This window comes from Carettochelys insculpta, chromosome 15, assembly GCF_033958435.1.
Source record: "Carettochelys insculpta isolate YL-2023 chromosome 15, ASM3395843v1, whole genome shotgun sequence".
NCBI classification, from domain to species: Eukaryota; Metazoa; Chordata; order Testudines; family Carettochelyidae; genus Carettochelys; species Carettochelys insculpta.
In genome coordinates this window covers 4,668,030-4,693,596 of record NC_134151.1, presented here as the reverse complement: position 1 = coordinate 4,693,596, position 25,567 = coordinate 4,668,030, and the positions used below count along the sequence as shown (strand labels likewise).

Genomic DNA, 25,567 nt, shown 5'->3' with positions numbered 1-25,567 from the left:
GTCTCCACTAAGGGAGGTTGATGGGATCCTGAACTCCCCTCAACTCCCCTTATTCCTAACAGTGTGCAGGAGTACTGCAGTTGATAGTGGCACTCTGTACGTTCAATTTAGCACAACTGCACTAGGCATGCTAAACCAAACCCCAGAAGATCGACCGTGGCAGGGTCAATCCTCCTCATAGCGAAGACATTCCCTGGGTTGGTTCTCAGCATAATGCTCTAAGTATTACTTTTTTAGTCACCAACACAACCCAATCCTCAGCTTGGTGGCGATCAGAGTGTCAGTATTATCACATCTGTCTACCAGCAAGAGTCTCATGATGTTGATAGTCACAAAATCCACAACTACTATGACAGAAGCTCAGTCTTGCAGATTAAGGGATGCTTCCTAATGACAGGTTTTGATTTGTTAGCGCTGGGTGAAAGAGGGACAAAGCCACAACATCTATTGGAGGATGAAGTATCTTTTTCCTATTGCAGTGGTGAAGGTTTAGCATGGGATTCTTCAGCCTATTTTAAGCTGGCCATTCCCTTCTGAGCCAGCAAACCTTGTTTGTTCACAGGCTAGAATTTTTAAGCAGCTTCCACTTTTCATTTCTGGAAAGCGGGGAGGAATATTAAGATTAACGTATCAAGTTAGACCATTACTTGCCCAATCCTAATTCAGGAGTTTCAGAATCTGTAACCCTAACCCCTAATCTGAAATTAACACTAACTTGACAGGTTCTCGGCAGCTTGCTGTATGCTGGCAAAGTGTCACTGATCAACAAGCCCTTCTATTGCTACCAAAGGGGATTAAACTGCCTGCACATCTGCCAGACTATGTTACTAGACTGAATGGATAGAACAGAAAGCATCAGTCATCTTTATCCAAAATCCACACAAGCAAGCCTGGGGCTTTTGAGCTAAATACCAGGGAAACAAAATGATATTACTGGGAAGGCCTTGGCCAAACTAAATATTTTTAATTAGTTTCTGAGTAGTAGTTCAAATGGCATATAACACTGCAATCTATTACACTGGTACAGTGCCAAGCAAACTGTGTGATCAGGAGTACCGTTCCAGCCAAGGTATCAAACAGCCATTGTAAATCTACTACTCCAATTTCAGAGTTCAAACTCCCCTTGGGAAGGCACTTCAATTTTATACATGCAATAAAATAGCTTGAGGAAATCTTATCAGCTCTCACGATTGCCAAGGTGTGACTAAAATCTCTATGTTCTTGTTTTAAATTAAGTTTCAAATGGTCACCAGTGATCTCCCCTTCATTGTTGCCCTGCTATGGATGCTATTGTTCTAGTTACAGAGCCAAACGAAGGGCTTGGCTTGTTGCTTTAAGGCTGTTCCTTCAGGCTGGATTCCCTTCTTTTAAACCAAGGGCCTCTTTTGCTGCTCCTTGACCTCCATCCACTTGTTTGCCAAGACAGAAGTTCCACTTCCTGTACCCCAGCAGCAAACTGGGATCTGAGGAGTCAAGTGCTCCACCTTCCATTTTACCCAACAAAGTAAACAGCAATTGTGCCAGCTGGATCTAAGTGGCCACTGGCACTACAGAACAGACTGTGGCATGCTCTTTCATTCGTATACTGATTCTGCACGACAAGTAGAGCTAGGAAAATTGGAACTAAGGCACATACTCACTGAAAATGGGAGATGCAGACAGGTCAAACAACAAGGTATCATTATCGTGTCACTTTCAGACTGTAGCTATTGCAGTTTCCAAAGTAAATGATACTCTCTTGCTGACCAATACAAAAAGTCAGCTAAGAAGATATTTGCGTGGCCGCAGCTACATTTTTCAGAAGGTTTAGCCCACTGAAACCAAAGGTTCTACCTCAGTTGGAGATCTAATGCCGGTGACAGATTGCAAACTACTGCTCAGGTCTCAAACCTCAGGGTTCCCACACTGCATGCTAGAGCAGGTCCTATGTTACAGACCTTTGTATTCCTGGTCTTCCCAGATCCCTAGGTTTGTTGTATTTAATTTTTTTGGACATTTCCCTCCCTTTCTTCCATATGATCTCTTCCCCAGCTGTACGAGATGGAGCCTCTAGCAGCCCTTGTCTCTCCTGGACAGCAGGCTGTTGTGCCATTTCAGCAGGGAGAATACCACGAGTGCCACCAATTCCTGGCAGGTCAAAGGAGTGTTTGGGAGTCCTCCCAGCAGCATGACATCCCCAAAAGGAGGGATCCTGGAGCATGTACCTCATGTCCTGTACAAACACGACAAAAAGCTGGTTCCCATCCAGAGAGCTTACAATCCACAACGAGGCTGGCAATGCACCTTATTGCTACTTGAATGCAACAATCCATGCACGGATGCTTTTGAGAGCAGTGGTCAGGTCAGACTCCAGCCAAAGACTGATTTTTCCTCACTCAGGCATGTGCTTTCATTTTAGAGGTTTGGTAAGCATACCTCAGAAAGATGCTTGCACAATTCACAAGTGCACAGTGCAGTCAGAACTCTACCTTAAAGTTTAAGGCCTGTGCGAAGTGCAGATTTGGCCATGAAGGACTACATATTCCAGCGGACCATGTTGTCCCCACCACCTACCTATGCCCCAGGCTGAAGGAACTCCACATCATTTTCAGAAGGTTGGCTGAAATCCGCCTCCTAAGTCACTAGTGCAGCTGCCTAGGTAGTAATTAACCATCTGCTGTCACAGACAAGAGTGGGGCTTGCTAGAAATGACATAACCATGGATCACAGAGAAAATGAGTTTCGACTGTCCAAGATAACAATTATGCTAAGCTAATTAGCTTCAGCCTAGTGTTTGCTCAACATGGAGTGTGGTTTGCAAAATTCATCCTTACGGACTTCAGTCACACTTACAGCTGCTATGTAGGATAAAGGGGATGCTTTGTGCTGTGTTGAAGGCCATAGGTAAGAGGAAGTTAATCAGTACAACACACAAGACAGCAACAAAAAGTTCCCATTTTTTTTTTTTGGGGGGGGGGGGGCGCGATGGCATGGCTGACAGGACAGAAAAGTCCCTTCCTTGAACAGTGTGATCAGAGTAAACCAATGGGAGTGATTCAAAATAGCATGGACGGCAAGTGTGATGTAAACTGAAGTCTCCTCACATATACCGTAGAGGTTTTGTTAAGACAACACTGATTGGATGGCCAGATAATGTGGAAAGGATACATATGCCGCATCATTAAGGGATAGTTGGACCCTAGAAGGAGACACTTATGCCTATGCACAAGGAGTAGGTATGGCACCAACACCCTTTTCTGTATATTTTTCAATGTTCACAGTATCTGTAACTGCAAAGCCATGCTTTTGGTTCACAAAGGTGTGAATGAATAAGCAGCTTGGTCAGAGTGCGTAGTAATCCTCACCCAACATGCTGCCCCGCTTCCTTCAGCAGGGAGAGGGAGGAAAGGTTGGCAGCAAGAAGAGTGTGAGAACTAGTGACATTAGCACCAATAGAGCTCAAGTCTTTTTGATGAAACCTCACTTCAAGCATGGCTCTAAATGAGGTCCCAGCGCTCTGATGCAAGACAAGGCCTGCCACCAACTCCACAGAAAAAACACACAGGCTTCACAAATTCAGCCAAACTATCCCCTTCAGTTAAGTGTAGCTGCAGCACGGTTCTTGAGGACATGAGGAGCTCTCCATGACAAAACCCCTATCAGCAAATACCATGCATTTCTAATTACTAGCCACTTCAGAAGGTCCCCCCACGCCATTTATACACAGAGAGCTGGTTTCTTCTGTTAAGATCTGCTTCTCTTGAGAGCCTGGACACAAGCATGACAGAACTTTATTTAGTAAGTCCAGCACAGCCGTTTGAAATGCATCATGATGCTCTGGCTACAAGATCTGCGAGCAGTACAGGATGTCTCCTACCTCCGTATGGAATTTGTTGTCGCACAAATACAACGATGTATTGATTGGTTTGAAAGGCTCAAAGTCAATGTTCACTTTCTTTTCTTTTCCTTCTTCTGTCACAATTGTTCCACAGTAAACAACGAGGCCATTTGGAGGTACTGTAAAGGACATAGGAAGCACCACAATTTTAGGTCACCAGATATTGCATTCCATGTTGCCTACAATGAACATCAGCTGACTTCCAAGACCTGAAGACACATGGATTTAATTTGAAATTTCCTGAACTCTACTACAGAAGCCCCTATCTCTCCCCAATTACCCAACCCCACATGTTCAAGAAACCTGAAGGACAAATTAGTGTTTTTTCCATCTTAGCTACAACTGCACTTCTAGAAGCTAGCTCCAAGCAGTAAGCTTGCCAACAGTGCATGACCATCGACTTCCCTGTACCCAGCACTCAAACCACCTAGAAGGCAAGTATTTACTGTGTGGAAGAACTGGGCAAGAGTTAAATAGTATTACCCCATAAATACCATCAAATCTTACATGACAGCTCTCCGAAACTGGCCCAATCCTGCAGCCCTCAGATGAGAGTCAGACTACCAGTTTAAACAAAGGTTTTATTTCATCCCCAGATTTGCACATTTCATACAGAGCGGCTAAAAGATAAACCCAGGCTAAGTCAAGCAGAAAAATATGGATTTACCACTGAAGAATCCACAATCTTTTAAAGTCAGAATTGGGCCTACAAAGACAGCCAAAGGAAAAGGCAACCAGGAGCCCACTCATGACTGTGCTCAGAGGTCCTCACAGTAATGACTGGGCCCCACTTCACTGGCCCTTGGCAAACATAGTGAAGGCTGCATAGTCTTTACAGAAAGGATGAGCGTTTCACAGCAGACAGAGAGTTTCCCCAAGAAAAATTGACTAGTGCAAAGCAGCAGAAGGATGGTGAGCAGCAGCAACAGGCAACATGTTTGAACAGCAATTTAGGGTCTGCCTTGGCCAGCCTGAGGTAAAAGCCAAAGCAAGTACCCAAGAAAGGACAGTTTGCTTTGAGAAAACATAGCAAGCAGGAATCACACACGGGCCATGTGTTACCTTTGTTATAGAGTTTGAGTCTTTGCTGTACAGATGTAATGGCTCCGAGCACTGAAAGGCGATTCACCCGAGACTTGATGTTTGACGCGGTTCCAAACTCATCTGCCAACATTTTTGCCACTCGTGAAATCTGGTCTTTGGGGGGAATGATCAACGAAATCATGCTGGTGCCATTGCTGAGGAAGAAAAAGCATGGGGTTCATCACAGAAATGATGACAGCACATATTGCTTAGGGTGGAGAGAATACAAGAGTCTCTTGGGATGAGCAATACCCTAGAGCAAATGAGTGTGTCACCTCCCCATTCAGTGTGCGCTCATTCTGCTTCCACCACTTCCACCACTGCTTGTTGTCTAATGGGACAAAACTCATCTCACAGGAATTCTTGCTCCCTCACTGTGATGCTATTAACAGACTGGCAGCCTACATATCAGCATTTGGGTCAGCCCCTACCAAGCAGGGGAGTCAGCAACATAGATCTGACAGAAGCATGCTTTTTCAACCAGATCATATTATGGCTCAAAGGTGTGGACATTGCAAAGCAAATGAGAACTGTCTAAATCATTTTTACTAAAATAGGATTTTATAATCAGTTCTATTTGTTCTCATGGGACAACCTCCTAAGCTGATTTCAGCACCTCCTTCCATTTCAGTTTTATACAGAAGTCTGACATGAAAGTGACTCACAGTTTGCACAGGAATTAAAAGCCCCTTCCAATCCCATGACCACGGAAACCATTTTAAGCCCTGTCTTCCAGACTTGGGTGGAAGCCCACTTTGCTCTAAAAGCACCCTGACATACCTGGAGACTAGAAGGCTCCCTAGATCACGCTATTAGTTGAAGGCAGTTTATTTGTAGCTTGAGTTAAGAAAATTCCTGCTCCAACAGGGAGAAAGGCTTTTTGCCACGTGTAGGTCCATATACTTTGTGTGCTCCTTTCTGACAGCAGAGCCCTGGAGATTTCACCCAAGTCTCTATCCCCTCCTCCACAAAGCACAGTTGGGAAGAGATGATAGGCAGATGCAAAAATGTGCCCTGGTGTCAAAATATGGACAGATCACTTAAGAGGTTCCATAAATTTGCCTACTAGCCTGGATATGTGTTAGGTAGGACATTCATCTTCAATGAATGGCAAGATCAGCGTTCAATATGCCAATTTTATTGTTCTTTCCCATCAGCTTATGTTCCTGAAGGCCCCTCACCCCAAAATTTCACACTATATACTCTAGGCCTGTCACAGATATATGGCATACCTCACCTAGCTCCTGCTACCATTTCCTTATAGGTCTACCTAAGGACAAGCCCACAGCCCACATCTCGATAGCTTCCCTGAAACAGGGGCATTACTCCATGCCTGATTACTCATCCAAGTTCATGCTAGCATGACAATGTCTGGGCAACACCACATGGTTAAAGTTATTGGGGAAATTAGAGGATAGTGCCAAACTACCACGCCACCTATAAAACCCATCTGAAGACAGCGGTAATAACCCCATTGCAATGAATCATGCAGCCATATTCAAAACAGACCAGAACATACAAGCCAGTGGATTTCTTCCCACTACCCCTGACCATAATCACATATCTGGCTCCTTATGGGCTGCTACAATAGTCAGCAATGCGAAAGAAAGGGCACCCAAAGAGGATGGAAAATGCACATTGGACTGCTCTGCTCAAGCCAGAGTCTGATTAAACTTAACACTCTGCTTTATACCCAGCACTTCACTGAAGTCTGCCTCCTCTGTTCACAGGAAAGCACGCTAAGAGCTTTCCGCTGATCTGACGTGCTTCACCTACATTTGCTCAGTGAACACCTTTTCGGCGTCAACCTGGTCCCACAGAATCATGTAAAATAGCAAGCTCACAATTTGGCATTAGAAAGGCATTGCACTGCCTGAGCTTGAAGTTGGCATGGAGAGGCAGACACCTTGGTTCTTCAAGTGTCATTTTCCAGGTTACTGAGCCATCTCAGTCAGATTCTACAAAGACTAGGCAGGTCCTCTTAGCAGTTTATGATGAGCACTCTGGTACTGCCATCTGCTGGGTAAGCGAGTAAAAGCAGCCAAATAATTTTTCATTAAAACATGGATGGTCAGTGGCCAGCCCAAAAGCACCGTCATGTTAGCGTGCTGGACTCACAGTAATTTTCTTTGCTCTAAAGTAGTTTCATGTACCTGACCTAGGATGCTTTTGAGGAACAGGGCCATTCATATTAAGTTGCAGAAGCTAAGTAAACCTAGGAAACTAGGAATCCAGTAAAACACTACTAGTTCAAAGGAACATATATTCAGAGTCACTCCCTTCATAGCTGGAGACCTGTGGCTGTCACAGAAGTATGACCAAGACAAAATTCTCAGAACTCTCACCTACATCAGCAATAGCTTACCACAGGAAAGCTGCTTTCCTGCCTCAGAGCGATTGCATATGTGATACTAATGGTACCGCATGGTCAGACTATTCCTGCAAATCCAAAGTCATCTGTCAGATCTGTCATCTTCAGGGCAGCCCTGTTCTTTCTGTAGTAGTAACAGAGAGGTAATGGTGTTAGCCTGTATTCTAACAAAACCAAACCAGCAGTCATGTAGCACTTCAAAGACTAACAAAATAATTTATTAGGTGATGAGCTTTCGTGGGATGCACCCACTTCTTCAGATCTGAAGTGGGTCTGTCCCACGAAAGCTCACCACGTACATCTATTTTGTTGGTCTAAGTGCTACAAGACCACTGGTTTGTTTTATTCTTTCTGCAATTCAATATGCCAAGCCCATAGCCCAAAATGCAAAAAGAAGTGCTTCTCACTGCAGCGATGGGCACAGCATCGGAACCCCTGTTTGCAGCCAGACTGCCCCAGCACCAGAAGACAAATTTCTGCATATCCCATACCTTGCTGGGTTGACTGCTTTAACATTTGTGTGCCTGAGACTTATTCTTGAAATTATTTACGGGAAAGTGCACCAATTGTGAATCCCGGCAGGAATGCTGTCTGAACAGTGATACAAAGCCCAGCTACTGACTATGCAACTGTATCTCCCACCTGGACAGCATCTGGCAATGCACAGACTCCCTACTGCAGCTGAGCTTTCAACAAAGCATGTGCCACAATCAAGTTTTACAGTACAGTGTAAATGAAGCATCAACAACCTGGCACATGACATAACAGTTGTTTGGACTAAGGGAGTGTTCAGACTGGTTGCTAAGCAAGCACCACTGTTTTAAGACTTCAGCTGAAATGGACTCTGGCCATCACCTTCCTCTCTGAGCTGACCACGAAAGGCTGGGACTGAAGAGAGATTCCTGCCTATTCAGATACATATGGGGCTCCTTATTTAACTGAAGGCTGCAGTGATTTTAAGAGGTCCCCTCTGAATTAACTGCGCCACAATGAAAACTATTCTAGATCTGCCAGAAGCATGGTAACTAAGGCCCTTTGCATGGGGCATTTGTAAGCTATTAGGGACACAATTTCTCCTGTTAATAGGCAGTTCAGCTTGTCTGCACAGCAGCTTTCCCATCATAATCTTAATGGCCTCTGCAGATACAGTTCAGCAGGGATATCGCTGCACTCAGCTTGAAGCACTGTGGGACATTTGCTCAGCAAGAAGGGAGTGTCTTCTGGAGCATGCCTGCAAAGAAGCAATGAACTCAGGACACCCTCCCTGCATAGAGCTGGAAGAGAGGACCAGCCAAACATGCATATGAGGACACTCCTGTCTATGCTGCATGGCAGGGAAGCAGTCATGTGCCAGCCTTTGGAAAGGAGGAAATACTTAAGACTTTGTTACCACAGAGCCCTACCACTTAGTGTGCCAACCATGCCAGCAATTGGCAATTAGCTCAGATTTAGTGTGGCCATGACTTTGATAGATGCCAGCATGAGGAGCCCCAGAGAAGGGCCAAAGTTTGAAACCCTTCCCCAATCGTTAAAGATTGCGGCTCCAATATATCCCTATGACACAACTGTCAGAATGAAGCCCCTAGGACAGTAACATATCTTCTATTCTATCTACACACAGCAAATTTTTAAAGGTCTTAAAAAATAAGCTGCAAGGGACTGAAGAGTAACTAATTCTAGACTCTTATTACAACTGTGAAATTTCTCTATGTCCTCATGGTGCTATACAAGAGAAATCTAATAACTGTAGGAAGGCTTCAGGGTTAGCAGAAACGCCTGCTTCCCCAGTGATGTACGTGCTCTGCTGGGTCGGTAACCAAGTTCTGAAAAATGAAAAACAAAGCTGAGCAGCACAGATCAGAGCCCAACTGAGCAGACACAGAGATGTTCAGCAACAGCTTGCACTTCAATATTCTTGCTCCTTGTAAAATCCTGTTGCACCTCCCCAACTTCCTCACCCATCTCACTGCAACCTACAGGGACTGTTGCGGAATCTGCAGGGCGAGAAAAATGCCTTCCAGGTGCTCTTGTGAAGCAATGGTGGGGACTTCCAGAGCAGACATTTTAGATGACTAGTCTGACATAGCTGTGCTGAACATCCGGCTTGCAGAACTGCGACTCCAAGCTGCGCTTATTTCCAGTCCACCTGAGGAACACAACCCTCACATGAATGTTCACAAGACAAGCAGCGCATTGCACTGGATCAAGCTTTTCTACTTGCAGGAGGTTATTTTCATTGCCGCTGACACTAGAGTTTCCAACCAGAGACAGCCATCCTGCTGAGAAGGGATAGAAGGGATTTGATTTCTAGGGAGAGCTGAACAAGTTCTCACACTTTCAAGTTTCAATGGTATGGCAAGCTGGCAATCAGTTCAGTCTCTTACAGAGGTGGGAGGATGTGGGGGGAAAGACAGCATCACAGCAAACTGGCTGCCTCTTGCCCCAGCCTCCAGTGCAGTTTGGAACAGCACAGGCCATTTGTAGTGACAGCGATCTTACTTCAGAACTTTTCAGGGTGCTAGCAGAACATGCACTATTAGAAATAGAGGAGTGAGGCTCGCCCTAGGATGCCTCAACTCATGCTGAGGAAAAACCCCTTTCCAACCAAACTTGCTACAGTGGTCTACGCTGAAATACCAGAGAAATGTTAGTTAGATACACAAAGCAGATGACCAGTAGCTGTTCTAGGGATGTAAAATCCCATTTAATCGGTTAACCAGTAAAGCGATAGGTTTAACTGGTTAACTGACCAAAGGTGGGGTGGCTGGGGAGGCGGTTCCAAGCCAGCTAGAGCATGCCTGTGGCCAAAGTAGCCCTCATCCACAGCTAACTGGTTAAACATTAACATCCCTAAGTTGTTCCACAATTGATGGGGTTTTCCTCTAATACCACAAGGTGTAATGAGGAAACAGCAGCAGATATCAGGAATCCCAGAAGTTAAGAGAGCTGATCTGAGGGACTTGAAAGCTTGCCCTTCTCACCAACAGAGTTTAGACCAACGCCTCCCACCTTGCCTCCCCAGTTCTGACTGCTGTCAGTCAAGTCCACAGTTGACTTGCTTTACTGAAGGTGTACAAGTTCGGAGTTGTTTTTAAAGGGCTACTCTAAACCCTTAAAGAACAGAGATGACAGGGAGCCTCACACAGATATGCTGATTGCGATCCTAGCTACATATTGTAGTTGCAAGATTTTTCTACATGACCGCTAACCCCAAATGCTGCTATTGGAAGAGTCACTTTCCTGGGTGTACCTGTGGCTCTGTCTCCCTGCAGAAGTGGTTAGAGTTAAAGCAAAGTCTCAACATATTTAATGTATTGGCAATGGGCTGGGCAAAAGTCCCCACTGTCATGTAACTAACATGCATGTTATGCCTCACTGAGGCATGTGCCCATAGCCAAATGGGAGATTTGATGGAAGCTGTGCACAGAGTTACAGACAGTACCATGGGCTCATCCAGATATCCACACTTCTGAAAGATCAAGAGGCCTCTAAGTATCAGGGGCTCAACAGTGTCCATGACATTCAATAATCCAGTACAGCAGGTAAAAGGAAAGCTACATTAGTGGGGGATGAAGGCTCAGAAAAGGCAGTGACTTGACACTGCCTTTCCTCTCCCCACGTCATCGCCACAGCTGAAATGAGGCCCATGAGCTTGACCCACCCGTCCCCTTGCTCAGGAGCAATGGGCAGTCCTCCAAGGCCTCCTTGCCTTTGGAGTGCTCTACCCAAAGGGACGAAGCAGCCTGAATTTGCTGACCCAGCACAAAGCTGAGATTGCATGAAGTAGGGCTGGCACAAAGCCGAGGGTGAACTGCCTTGCAGCGAGAAAGTACAATGCATGCTGGCCACATGGCTCAGAGTCAAATGATTTATGGTGCTGCTGCTGCTGCTTTGGCTGAGTTTGACTTTCTGCATTCCTATGCCCAGAGCGCATGGATGGGTGTTCTTCAGTGTGGCCTCTGCACAACTAAACCCTAATAAAACTACTACTAGTTTTGGTTCTCTCTTGAAATCTGCCTAATACACATACACTATGTTACTGAATACGCAGTCACCCGCAAGCTAGGCAAGCCACCAATTCTATTCAGTCTGCATTGTAGGATGAGTACCTGACGCTCTGCTGCCGAAGCTATACCCTGAAAGTCACGCTTCAGAGCTCATGCAAATAGGTGAAGCAAGAGCATTCCATCAAGGAAAGGCAGGCTCCAGCAGCCACTACCCAATCCCATTCAAGGCTTGACAGACTAATATCACTTTGAAACGTATTCAGTAATAAACAGCCCCAGCTCAGTTTTCATGGAGTTGATACCATCTGCTGCCAGAAATCAAGTAACAATCCAACAAGGGAAGTGAAATCTTGACCCATCCCACAAGCAGAAACATGATTCACACAGATATCTATGGAGAACCAAGGGATAAGCAGACAGCTTGGACTGGGCAAGTTTCAAGCAACTGCTGGTCAGCCCCAAACGCAGGCTGAGTCAAACCCAGGTCATCTGGAGCATTTAGATATTGTCTGTGGCAAATGTTTTGTCACTCCAGATACAGACTCCATGAGCACCTCTTGTTCTCTTGCCTCTATATGCTGCCATTTGCGTGGGTTTTCCAAGCTTTCTGGATGGTGTCCTGCCAAAGGAAAGGTGTAGGGTGTGCTGGTGTTCTGTGCAGCAGCTTCACGGGACCATGTGGAAAGTTCTGCTCAATACTAAGGAAAGAGCCAGTTGCTAGATGGAAGGCACCTGGGCTCAGTATCTGACAGCAGCTGGGAAAGAAAAAGCACCTCTGTTTGGAACTGTGGTGGCAGGAGTCTGAGCTGTTCCTCCAATTGAAGCTCTAAGGCACGGTTTCCCAAACTGGGGGGCATGAAGAAATTTGGGGGGGGGGGAAGAGATGACTCAGCTCCCCCCGCATCATTCCCCACACCTGAAGAAAGAGCCGGCCTTTGCTTTCAGCTCTCAGCCCATCATTTTTTGTGGGTGACCTGGTGCAGCTGCTATAAAAAGCAGGCAGCTGGCAAAGACCCACATAGAGCTAGCTGCCTTCTGCAAAGAAGGGTGAGTGTGGGTTGGTGGTGGGGAAGAGAAGGATGGGGTAAGAGTGGGGGGGGCTGGTGGTGCCTGGCTTTGTGGGATGGGAAGGGTTCAGGCAGGCAGGTCGGGCAGCTGGTCCGAGCAGTGCTGGGCTCAGGCAGCTGGCAGGTGCCTGGCCCGGGGGCATGGGGCTTGGGCAAATGGCTCTGGCAGCGCGGTCTCAGGTGGGCGGGCGGCTGGCATGGTCAGCTCTGGCAGCTGGCCAGCTAGGGCTGCACCAGGCACCCACAAGGGGCCAAGAAAAACTGTGTTTATTTTAAACAACAAATTGAATTTTTTGTTAAAGGGGGGGCTGGATGACGGCAAACAAGGGGGGCATGAGGGCTTCTCAAGAATCAAAAGGGGGCATGATGCTGAAAAGTTTGGGAACCACTGTTCTAAGGGCAGTGATGAAGAATGGAGCTTGCAGGAGATGGAATTCCTTGCCACACAAGACATTGCTGATCTGTGCAAAGCTGGTACCCCAGCCGCCCTGTAAGGCCCCACTCCACTGTGCTGCACAGTAGCGCAGCCTAGAAGCACAGAAGAAAGCTGCAAAACTTAACAGCACCATGGACCAAAGTGACCATATGGGGACAGTCTCCCGGCTACCATCCTGTAACTCAATTCTTGCTCAGTCCCATTCATCAGAGGAGGCTGCACCAAATAATCATACGCGAAGAACCATATGTATCATCCACCTCCTCTGTGCCACCAAGACTGCTCTGGGGAACAGGTGCTGCCCGCCCCTGCCCTGCCAGGAAAAGAGCCTTGAAGCGTAGCTGGGGGACCAGTCAAAAGCTGATGCACAGCCTGTGGACGCAAGCTGGGAAGCCAAGCTCTAAGACTGAATCCCAGCCTAGCAAGAGAATAGCAAAGCTCCTCTACTCTCACCCCAGCCTGCTGCCAGCACTGACTCTTGCACTCAGCCTGACTGACTCCTCTCTGGGGACAGCAGAAGAGCTAACTGAGGAACCAGGTCATGTGCCCCCTCTTACTTCCACCCACAGGACGTAGGCCAAGTGCCTGCCACTGCTGGGCTCTCGCAGTTTAGCCATTTGCAATGATATGTCAGACCCACCAACTCGCACTCTGAAGCCTCTACAACCACGGTGCCCAATATGCTCCCTGTTCGCCACAGTAGGACAAGTGCGTGGCAGCTCGCACCATGTGGCTTCAGTGAGTAAAATGGGGGTAGGGTGGCCTAGCAGGGAGGGGAGGGGATCAATGGTGGTTGTGGCAATCCGGTAAGTTACTTTTGGACATGACTGCTCTAAGGTTAGCCTCTTCCCTTCGCCCACCCCCCTGGATGTCCCCAAGCTGCAACTACTGCTCCAATATCTTCTCCCATTTGTCTCTTTACCCAAATCAGGTAATTCCATTTTGTCACCCTGAATTCCCTGATGTTCCAGCAGGCTGTGGCATTTTTGGCTGCCCAGGTACTCCTGCAGACTGCTGACATAGGATGATAAAGGAGCCACACACTTTGGTGGTGGGTAGGTGCTCTCTCTGTATCTCCCATAGTCCCACACAGGGGGACGGAAGCTGAAACAGCTCCTGCCACTTTGCTGTACCACCTTGCTGCAGAGGATTTCGAAGCATCAAAGTATGGGCATTTTCAAGTGGAGCCTCACATGCCAGGAACACCAGGCTCTCCCGGGGCAGTGTCTAACTGTTAATCCACACGGGCACTTTTACTGCAGACACTAATGACTCACAGGCAAACTTCATTCCACCTCCAATTACTGTACTTCCCAACTTCAAAAAATTTTAACCTGAACTATATTAGACAACTCAGTCTGGTGGAGGATGTCCCCTACATGGCTGAAGCAGCGTGGCCAGATTTGCATATTCAAATATTCATGCCTCAGTGGGATATGGGAAAAGTGAACTGACTGCAAAGCACTCACCAGTGGACATAGCAAGATGCCTCCTCAAGTTTCCCACTCCCACCACTCACTAGGAGTTTGTCTTTCAGTGAACGCTGTTTCAGTCATGAGCTATTACAGAATGATGCTCTGTGCAGGAACCATGCTGTTTGACAGTGATTCATGCAGTTGGGAAGGAATATTGCAGGCCACACAGACACCAAAGGACCCTCCAAATGTTCTTCTTTCCTGGACATCATGTGGCATAGTTTTCCAGATGCATCACAGTTTGGCCATCAGGAGCACACCAGGAGTTCTTTACACTGACTACCAATGCATCAACGATAAAAGCCACACAGCAATATATCCTGGAGCACACCTGGGCTGTAACCATAGCTCCATAGAGAAGCTAAGAGCAGGGGAAGGAGAAAGCCCCATGAAACACTTCTGGACTTGACAGACAAGGAAAGTAATGGGCAAATGGCCAGCTCTCCTTTACAGTTACCAGTTCCTACTGGATAACACATGGCACATGGAAAGCTGCTGTCCAGGAAGACTGGTTAGAACAGGGGTGTCAGACACGCAGCTCATAATTTACAGTTCTCCAGCTCGATGGCAGAAGGCTACAAAAGAGTAGCGCCCCCTCAGAACCTGCTCCCAGGGTGAATGATAGCCACTCAGCTATTTGCATATATAACTCCAGCCTTAAGGACAACATAAGAGCCAGAGTTCAAGTAACCCAGGTAACAATACACATGAACAAATAAATTAAGAGTAGCTTAAGTAATTGGAGTCATTGTGGGTAGTTCTTTGAAAACATCTACTCAACATGCAGCAGTCAAACTAAGCTAACAATGACTGGAATCTTTAGAAGAGCGATCCATAATAAGACAGAATATATCATCTTGCCACCATAAAAATCTATGGAGCACCGACTTCTTGAATCTTGTATAGACGGGTCTGTCACAGCTCAAAAAAGAAATATTGGAATTTGAAATGGTACAGAGAAGGTGAATAAAAATGATTAGAGCTATGGAACTCCTTCCCTGTGAAGAGAAATTAGTAAGAATAGGACTTTTCAGCTTGGAAAAATGGGAGATTAGAAATCGATACAATCATGACTGGTGTGGAGAAAGTAAATAAGGAAGTGCTATATACTCCTTTTAACACAAGAACTAGGGGGTCACCAAATGAAATTGATAGGTTTGAAACAAAAAGGAAGTATTTCTTCACACAGTGCACAACCAGTGGAATTCTTTGCCAAGATTTTAACAGAGTTATGAACAGTTAATAGAGAAAAGAACTATTAATGCCTATTACCCATGATGGGCAGGGATGCAAAAGCATGCCTAAGCTGAAGTCTAGCTGCCTCAAAAGCACCGTACCTTACAGTCTTTCTGCAAAAAAAAAAAACAAAAAAAAACAAAAACACAAAAAAACAAAAAACCCTCTTACCAAAAGAAGTCCAGCTCAGGCAAAGTACATTTTGCTCTCAACAACCCAGATTTTAAGGGTTTTCTGGTTAAAGTGGACCAACATCATCAGTTACAGACTATAAGAGTGTTTTACGAAGCCCTGTAGCGTCTGTTTAGCAATCCCATTATAATGCAGGACACAAGAGTGACCAGAAAGTAAGGAAGTCTATTTTCACTGGTGCCTCAGCTTGAAGCAGGAAGGGATTTGTTAGCAGGACAGAGGAATCTGACATGAAGTGCACACATCAGTTTTAGTCCCCTACCTTTTCTTGGAGGAGCAACTCTTGCTAACCTGCAACATCCCGCTAGCTGGGCAACAACCACTGCTCTACCTCCTACAGCGTTCAGAGCAGCAGGACACTGCCTGCCAAGGCAGAGATATTTACTGAGACTCCAAAAAGCTGACTGATGAGACAGGAATTTCACACCAGCACCTAATTCAAGTTATGAGTCTAAGCCTCTTTCCTAAGGTCACTAGTTAACATCACCATCCACTGTACAACTTTTAATGCACTTCTCATCTACCAGAGCAGTAAATATTCAGAGAACTCCTCGGAAGCTAAGCAACATTTCCATTAAAGAACAGATTTATGTGAGCCTTTTGGAGAAGTATGAAATTCAGAACTCTTCTCACATGCTGAAGACTTGACCAAGAAGTGCTCAACCTGACACAAGAGGCTTATTTTCCCTTCAGCAAGGTAAATCCGCTGTAGCATTCCTGGCGGATAAGTGTCTAGTATTTGGGATCTGACCCAGTTCAATCCTTCTCACTCTCAAGTTGAATATGAAGCCACTTACGGTGGAAGTGCCCCAAGCCTGATGCAAGAGCAGGGAAAAGGGTTTTATTAAAAGTGAACCCACCATGTCCCAGATTCCTCTGTTCAGTGCGTGGGAGGAGTTGCAGTGAGTGTGCTAGCCAGATCTAAAGCTTAACATGAAAGCAGACATGCTCTGAGCCTGTACACATAGGAGCACCTCTCACTCATTTCTGCACTCCTCTGGCCACATAAAACAGGTAACTTTCCACAATCCTTCTCACCCCACACTAGCTTCAAGAGAATCACAATGAGGGCTGCAAACCCCTCTCGTCTGGAGAGGGAGACACACTGCTGGCGAAGTCCTGCTGCCAGACAACAGATGCGTCCTGTGAGGAAGCAACTTTCTACAGCGCCCCCCGCCCCCTTTTTTTTTTTTTTTTAAATATAACTTGTCACCCTCCTCCCCATGCACATCCCCCCTTCCATTTGCTTTCCCTTCCTGCACTCACGTGTCAGCATTATCTTTCTTCCGCTATTGCCAGTGCCATCCTCTCCCCCTACCTTAAACCCTTTTCCCTCCTTTGAATTTTCAAACATTCTCTTCTAACTTTGCTAATCTCTACCTCTCCATCTCCCACTGAGATCCACGTCCCATACACAGGGTGTGAAGTTTGTCACCTAACGTCCAAAGGGAACACAGGGCTGCACAGTCCAGGGGCATTGCCTAAGTGATAAGCCAAACCACTCTGCCCAGGACTGCTGGATTACTATCAGACATCCCCAGACAACTCTGAAGCCTTTGTGAGACAGATAACCCCCAACCACCCCCACCCCCACACACATTCTGTGAGATCCTCTTCCCTCCCAAAGCTCTTCAACTCACCACATGAACAGTCTCTGCTGACCCAGCCTATCCAACTCAGATTTTATTAGCAGTCTACTGCTGAACTCTGATGCTAAAAAATCATATAGGGTTCACCTTGGTGGAGCAGGGCTAACTGAGCAAGTTGCACTGCTGCCCTCAGGGTTCCACACACCAGCAGAACAGACAATGCTCCAGTCAGTTTGCATTTGGCTCCACGTTGGTAGAGTTCTAAGCAGCAGCAGCAGCAGCATGAGAGCTAGATAGCTACAGGCTCAGGAAGACGGAACAGCTTACACGCCTGGCTCACTTTGGGTAGCTTTTCTGCACACCACAAGGATCTTGAGGAAGGAAACTTAGATTCTGGAGAAGTGGCTGACACTCCAGGAAAACTGCAGACTAACAAGTGTAGCCTTCTACTCAAACAGACCAGTCAGCTTTCCAGCCCCTGCTCACCAGGATCCAGAGGTATGGCAAGGCCAAGATGGAAACAACCTTTTTTTGGGAGGGGGCGGGGAGGCAGAAAGGGGAGAACAGCAGCTCTGGAGTGACATTTACATTGGGTGTGGCCAGAAGTGGGCATTTTCTGCAGCCTGTCCCTTCTTAGGTCTGACTGACACTTGATCACTATGACTGTTCAGGGTCGGAGAGTGAAACTGCAGCAGTGCAAGCCTGAGTGTGGATGACATTTTACTGGTGTCAAGGTGCTATACCAGTTCTCCTCCTCACCTGCCCAATATGGAAGGAGCTGGGGTTGAGCAGGGGATCCACACTAGGAAGTACTACTACAACTGGACCAGTATAGTTTAGGTAGCATAACCTAGTGTGAACAATGATTTATGCAATGCCTACTAGTGAGAGATGGAGCCATTCGCAGCCAGAAGAGCTGTTTCAGGAAATATGTTAAGTACTTGTGTTTCTGCGTTTTGATATATTCTTTATTAATCAAAATGGATACAAGACTTTCTTCAGTGCACAGAAACACAATGACAGCACTGCACATTTTCTTTTAGCCAAAGCCCTGTCCTCAGGCATAAGAGCAACAGGATAAAAGTGGAAGGGACACCTCGCTCAAAACACAGCATCCATTCATTCATATGGAATGTAGCATCAGCCATTCAAGGTTAGTGCAATGTTGCATATGAAATCCCCCCCTACTGAATAAATATTAAGGGTTATTTGTTGAAGAGGCCCAAAATGCCAACACCACCTTGTATAACTAGCCTGCCCTTTCTCCAGAGCCAGCGGGTATGTGAACTTTCAAGGAGCCCACAAAGCTTTGCCAGCTCTCAAGACTGGCATGGTACTAGCATGCACCAAAACAAAGCACGTACATCTTATTTAAACCCTCTCAGCTTTGACACTGTCCTTATCCAGAATGGATTTCAATTAGTGTTGCACAGGGCTGGAAAGCGATGGCAGCCTGAGGCTACTCTCATAACTGGGCCATTCCACATGGGTCAGTAAATTGCCCAGTGGGCCACAGGAAAAGTCAAGACAACAGAAGTTTTCTGCGACATATACTGGTCACCTAGTGTTCAAGTATAACCAGTTTTGAAATAGGGCAGCTATTTTGCAGGTGTCCATGTGAGTCTTTGAACCTCAATCTTTGTATTCACCCTGTGTAATTTCCTACAAAGGAGAGTCAAAAAGAGACTGGCTGGACCACATCTTCCTGCAAGGGCCTGTGCTGCTTTGCCTTCATGTGCATCTAAAAATCCTGATGCTTCTGACACTTTCTTTGCCCCATGTTTCAACACCACTGAGTTGTTAAATCTGTTTCCAGGAGTCCCTCAACTAGGGTGTAGAGCTGGACAGATGTTCTGTTAGAGCAGAGCTGATAAACCCTTCCAGAGCAATTTCATTACAGCTATCCCTCCATCACCCTTCTCTTTCAGCCCAATAAGGATGGACTCACACAGGGGCTCACAGGCTTGGCAGTCCCAAATGCTGGTTTTGGAGATGATTTGCTAGCTTGTCAATGTTAATCCACAACGCCACCTGCAAAAGCAACTAAGGGTCCTGTGGCACCTTACAGACTAACAGAAATGTATGGGCATAAGCTTTCGTGGGCAAAGACCCACTTCGTCAGATGCAGCTTATGCTCATACATTTCTGTTAGTCTATAAGGTGCCACAGGACCCCTCATTGCTTTTGCAGATCCAGACTAACATGGCTACCCCTCTGATACTTAACGCCATCTGATTTCCCTTCCTTCAGTGCCCTCAGGTTATATGATAGTTACAGGTGGCCAAGCTCTGCTGTACAGGCACCATCAGAAGTGAAGCTGCTTTCTGTAGGGACAACAGCTTCTCTATCAGTCCTCCTTTGTACTCCCTTACTATGGGTTTCAAAAATCCATTCACAGGCCTCAGCTTGATACAAGCGTGACAGAGATGGTTTATGGAAATTGACCCTGTTCTGGGTTACCAAGCTGCAACAGCTGAAGTTAATGAGTCTGGTCAGATTCATAGCTATCTATTTCAGTGCCCTGCTCACCAAGGAAATTCAAAGATCATGTCAGCTTTACACTGCTGCTGTAGTGCTCACTCATCTGACTGGTCCCTAACCTCTCTGCCACTGGCAAGTAGACGTTTAGTCACCAAGGCCACAAGCACCTTGGTTTTCAAGCCCTGCCTGCCCTCCTTCACACAACAGACAGCACATGCTAGAGAGGGAGATCAGTCTGCAGTCCTCTAACTTGGAAGAAAGGGGAGCAGCTAACAATAAGACAGCTAGTTTGGACAATCAGGTGCTGACTGATTACAGCTGTTCCCTTGTTGCTGGAAGGGAAAGATGTTTCTGATTCACTGTGTACACTACCCAGATGCTGGTGAGAAAGATGGAGCAGGGTCCATGTATGGTACTTGACAGGAATTCCACCACCTTCCCAGGAGCTAGTATTCTCTTAGATGTTGCCTCAGACCTCTCTGGTGGGATCCCTCTTCTGTACTGGCCTCTGCCTACTCATCATCTAGTGAATATGGAGTCCTGCTCCATTCCATCACTTTTCTGGCCACATCCTGGCTGCCTATGTCATCTACTCCACAGATAGGATAAAAGTTTTCCCTGCTCGTGCACCCACTTGTTAACCCTTTCGAGAACACCCTGAAGATTTCACTGAGCTTTGACAAGTGGTCAGAAAAGAGCAGGAACAGCTTTGCCACCACGTTTCCGTTTGTTAGCTTGTGCTGCACAGACCTAGACCCACTTCAGCAACACCAAGCACATGGAACTGGCACACTGCTTTTGATTACTACATCTCCACCCTTACTTAGTAATGCGCTTCTGAGTTCCTGCCCTTTGCGTCACTCTGTTTCTCCCGGGCCACCCACCTAACCCAGAACTCTGAGCTGGTCCTCTAACTTCAGAAGGAAAGGAAATGACTCCTGGGGACAGGAAAAGCTTGTTCCACTGGCTCATTCCTCTTTTGCCAAAGAACTGTGGGCTCCTAGGTTGAGAAGTGTTTTTGAGTTTGTCCCCATCTGAGGGCCTAAGGTATAGTGTGTTCAACAGGGATTGACTTGATTCCTGCAAGCAACACAAGCTTGCCCCGTCTACACTAAGCTCTTAACACTGATATTTAACATGTTTTTAAAACCTCTCAGTCTCAATCTCAGACCCTTGCTGGTTAACAGGTGGTGAAAGACACACAAAGGGTACATCCACACTATGGAGCCCATCCAAGCGCAGCTGTTGACATACTTCCGTGGGTGAAGGCTGCACCTATGCTTCAGGTGTTTGTCAAGGAAGGAACAGCACCTCTCTGAACACAGGGTTAACTACATCAACTGAAGCCCTCTGCATCTGCACTAGGGAGTTTGTTGGCATAGCTATGTCTTCAGGCCATGTTCCCCCCTCCCCCAACCACCACCAATATAGCTATGAAAACAATTTTTCAGCGTAGACCAAACCAAACTAAAATCCTAATGAAAACGCTGTAGCTGCCATTCTAACATGCTGCGGAGCTAGGATCCAGCGTCTCCCTGACCGGATAGCACAAGTTTACGTAAGATTGCCTTCTCTTTGTCAGGCTTTTACTACACATTAGCCAACCTATAAAAACACACTCCTCATCCACCCACATCATCCTCATTTCTTTAAGTCTACAACACAGTGCTTTGCTTTAATACTATTTAGAGAACAAACTTTACCTATATTCACTCTGCTACTTTTTTCTCTGAAGCTTATTGTGGCAATTTCAGTACTTAGCTCAGTAGTAGTTCTCTCATTACTGATTCTTCCAACAGCCACCTATTGCAAATAACAAAAACCTGGAGAACTGCCTTTCTGAACTAAACTTGCTGGTGCTAACACATTCTGAAACTGTGAGAACCAGAACTGTGTGGAAAAAGTGGGTCTTATCCACCAAAGCTCATGACCTAATAAATGTGTTAGTCTCTAAGGTGCTACATGACTACTAGTTATTTGTGATGCTACAGACCAACACAGCTACCTCTCTGAGACCATACACAAAGGCTAGCAAGTGTCCCCCACAGCCTAGCTATTGTCAGCATCTCTCCAAACAGCCAGGGACACACCCCTGAGCAGAGTAGCTGCCTTCACAAGCAGTTTAACAAGATGCTCTCCCACATCCGTGCCTTTCCACGTGGGCTTAATTTCCTACTGCACTGTAAATTCAAAGAAACAAACTAACTATCTTCAGTAGCTACATGAGAGCTCTAATAACCAGAGACGCACCCCTTCACCATGCAGGACTTGAGCTAGTGTGTGGGAAAAAAAAAAAAAAAAAACTAACATAGATGCTGCAGCCAAGACTTGGCCTAGCCACCCAAGATCAGACCAGGTTTTGGGTGGGCTGGAGCTGTTTAGGCTGTAATAGTCACATAGCTATTTTACCATCCTAGCTTAAAGCCCAGCTAGCACAACTGTCTTCCCCTGGACTACGAGGCTTGCTTCAGGCTGCAGCATAGACACCGCTCAGGCTCCTAGGGAGACAGACTGGATGATGAGCAAAAATGTGCTGGCTCATCAGATTAACCTAGCATCATAACAACCCCCCAGGCAAACATGCATGAGATCAGTATAACTGAAGAGCTCTGTGAAACAGAAGCTGCTTTGATAAAAAGGTATTCCCTCCCCCACCTCGTCTCTATAAGATGGTCAGTCAAAGGGCAAAGAACTGTTTTTGTCTCAATGTACAGCCCAAGAAGCTCCAAACAAATTCCACTTTTTTGCACTTGACTTGCTAAGAAAACACTGGAGCAGGAGCCTGGGACAAAACAGCTGGATTCAGTGGCTTGTAATGTGACTGCACATTTTTGAGAAGGGTTAGCTGCCAGCTTTGGGTGCAGTCAGGGGTTCCCACTCTTTCCCAAGGAGAGGGTCACTTTCGGCTTTGGTAGGAAAGATCCCATTAGTCAGCAACACCAAAGAATATAAAGCGCTACCTACCTGGCCTCAGAAGATCTAAGCAAAAAGTCAAGCTCCCTCTTCTCCAGCCTGTCCTGGCATCTAAGATAGAACCCACCCCAGTATTAGGGCTGTCTACACATACCCTACTGACTAGAAGCTGACATTCTTAAAACCCAGCAGCATGACAACTGGACCAGTAGCAACTCCCAGCTTCAACCTAATTGAAGAGGGAGGCTGCAACCCTGGAATGCTCAGCACCATGCTCTGCAGCCACCAGGAAAGGCAGTGTTCACATCATCCCCTGCTTCCCTTCTGGCTCAGGCTTAGCCTTCAGTGCTGGAAAACAGAGGCCTGTGGTGTTTCTATGGGTAAATGCCTGCAGAGAGCTTCCATTTAAAAACTAAGCCACAGACTTAACTACAACACAAACCTATTTCCTGGGCTCATGCTAATGAGTTAAGGAAGATGCTACATTTTTTTTAAAAAAACAAAAAAAAACCACACCAGTCCCATGCTTTGCTTTTTGTAATTGATCTGTTATCATTGTGTGTCTACAGGTGTGTCTTTGCTCTCCCTTCCAGCCCCACTTGGTTGCACTTAAAATAATATTCCCACCTTTAACACAAAGGTTTTTTATTTTTAGCTGAAGTCAACTGACACATTGAAGGCATTTGCTTTGTTTCAGCAGGTTGTTCAGACAGAACATTATTAGAGCCTGCTAAAGAAAGCCAAAGCCCCTGCATCTCCTCACCCCACTTCCCAGCTGGTGATACTAGAACAACTGCAAGAGAAGGGGAGATATCCTACAGTGCCCTGGCCTGGAAAAGACATTCAGTGTTCTAGCTGAGCCTGGGTACATAGTGGCTACTTCACTGTACAAACCTAACATTCCCCGGCCCTTTGACTCAGCTGAGAAAATGCCAGCTTTTAGGAACTTCATCTGAAAGCACGGCTGACCAAAATGCCTACCACATGGCAACAGCCGGACTTAGTCAGTGATATGTGCACATCTCAAGTAACAAGTTCCTAACGATAGGATAGCTTTACTTTCGGCCAAGAAAGTATCCGATTACTGCTAGTATATGCCAGCAGCTAGTTAACACATCACAGCCAGCTTAACTCTCCTGTCCCCTCAGTTATCCTCAAAACAGCCTGTGGCAGGGCTCCCGAAGCATCACGTGGCACCTGTCTGAGCTTCCAGGCAACGTGGAGAGCCCACTTGTTCTCGAGGCCTGCGCCCATCTTTGCTGGCTAACACCCGAACACAGGGACGGTCCCAGGCACCACCCCCGGGAGCCATCCAGTCGGGTATCCTGCCTGGCCACACTCAATCCCGAGTCCTTCCGAAGACGGTGCAGGACGCCCCTAAGGGACCATCACGAGGCCACTGATCTGAAGCCCAACACACGAAAAGTCAACGTCCCTTGTCGCGTCCCGCTGGTGCGCTGTGCCGCCGGCGGCCCTGCCGGGCACCTCCGCGCTTGGCTCCCGCCAGGCACAGGGCCCCTGCGCTCAGGGAGCCGCCAGCCCGCCTGCGGCGCCGACGAGCTCCGGATCACGATGGCCGGCGGGAGCCAGGCCCGGGCGGAGGAGGGGAGCCCGGCCTCCCGCCCCCTAACCTGCTCGCCCGGGGCGGAGCAGCCTGGGGGCGCGCGGGGCTGGGGCCAAGCCGGACACGCGGCCCCTCAGCGCGGGTGGGGCTCGCGCCGCCGCCATTCGCGCCCGGCCCCGCTTCCAAGGCGGCTGAGAGCGGCTGCCCGGCGCCAATGGGGCGAGAAGACAGAGGCCGAACCCCCGCCTCGTCCCGTCCCGTCCCGTCCCGTCCCGCCGGGCACACGCGGGGTCCCACCGCCCCGCCCGCCCCCTCCCTGCCGGGACCCCGCCGCGGCTCACCCGCGGGCCGCCTCCAGGCTCTTGATGAGCTTCTTGATCTTCCAGATCTCCACGTTCCGGTCGGCAGCGCTGGGGTCGTCCGCCATCTTCTCCTCCTCCGCCTCCGCCTCCGCCTCCTCCCTGCGGCGGCCGGGCCGGTGGACACAGAGCACAGCGGTTAGTCCCGGGCCGCGCCGCGCCGCGCCGCGCGCCCCCCGCCCGCCCGGCGGCGCTCACCTCAGGCCCTGTCCCCCCGGCGGCGGCTCCTCCCTGCGCGGCGGCGGGGGCGGCTCGGAGCTCGCGGCGGCTCTGACGTCGGAAACCGGCTTCTCTCCCCCTCTCCGCGCTGCATGTGTTGCAATCCGCTCACATGGGGCCTGTGACATCACTTCCGAGGGACCCCGGAGAGGGCGGGGAAGAGAGGAGGGCGGGACTTTCCGGCTCCACCAATCGACGCCTTTCTGCTCGCTTGTCGCCATTGGCTGATCCCGCCGGACGGCGCTCGCCCCTTGCTATTGGCTGGCTACTTCTGGTTAGCCTCCGCCCCTCGCGCGTCGCCTGTCGGGGTTTGTAGTTCCCCTGGGCTGGGAGAGGGCAGAGCTGGTCACAGGTGGAGAGTCCTGGCTCTCGCGATATCTCCGCAATGCCGCGTCAGGCCAAGCGCTGGCTCTTAAAGGGCAAGGCGCACGTGGGGGGAAGCACCAGCTGGCGCTGGAGGGACCTGATGCCGGGACAGGGCGGGACGCTGCCCACGTGGCGGGAGCTATGGGAGCAGAACCAGGAGGAAGCAGCCTTACCCGCCAGCCCCATCCCGCTGGGCAGTGCCACCCTCCCGCCTAGCGGCAGGCAGGGCCTGATCCTGATTCCTGCCCCATCCCGCTGGACAGTGCCACCCTCCCGCCTAGCTGCAGGCAGGGCCTGATCCTGATTCCTGCCCCATCCCGCTGGACAGTGCC

At 48.0% G+C, this 25,567-nt stretch overlaps 1 protein-coding gene across 1 annotated transcript in view; it reads right to left on the bottom strand.

Moving 5' to 3' along the window:
• Window positions 1–24,996, bottom strand: part of ETF1 (eukaryotic translation termination factor 1) — a 36,331-nt gene extending 11,335 nt beyond the window's left edge. Inside the window, exons 1-4 of the mRNA XM_075009690.1 lie at window positions 24,849–24,996; window positions 24,633–24,752; window positions 4,940–5,115; window positions 3,857–3,996 (exon numbers count right to left, since the gene is read on the bottom strand). Of these exons, the coding sequence (XP_074865791.1) occupies window positions 3,857–3,996; window positions 4,940–5,115; window positions 24,633–24,718 (402 nt within the window). The 5' untranslated portion in view covers window positions 24,719–24,752; window positions 24,849–24,996. The remainder of the gene's footprint in view (window positions 1–3,856; window positions 3,997–4,939; window positions 5,116–24,632; window positions 24,753–24,848) is intronic.
• Window positions 24,997–25,567: the final 571 nt, after the last annotated feature.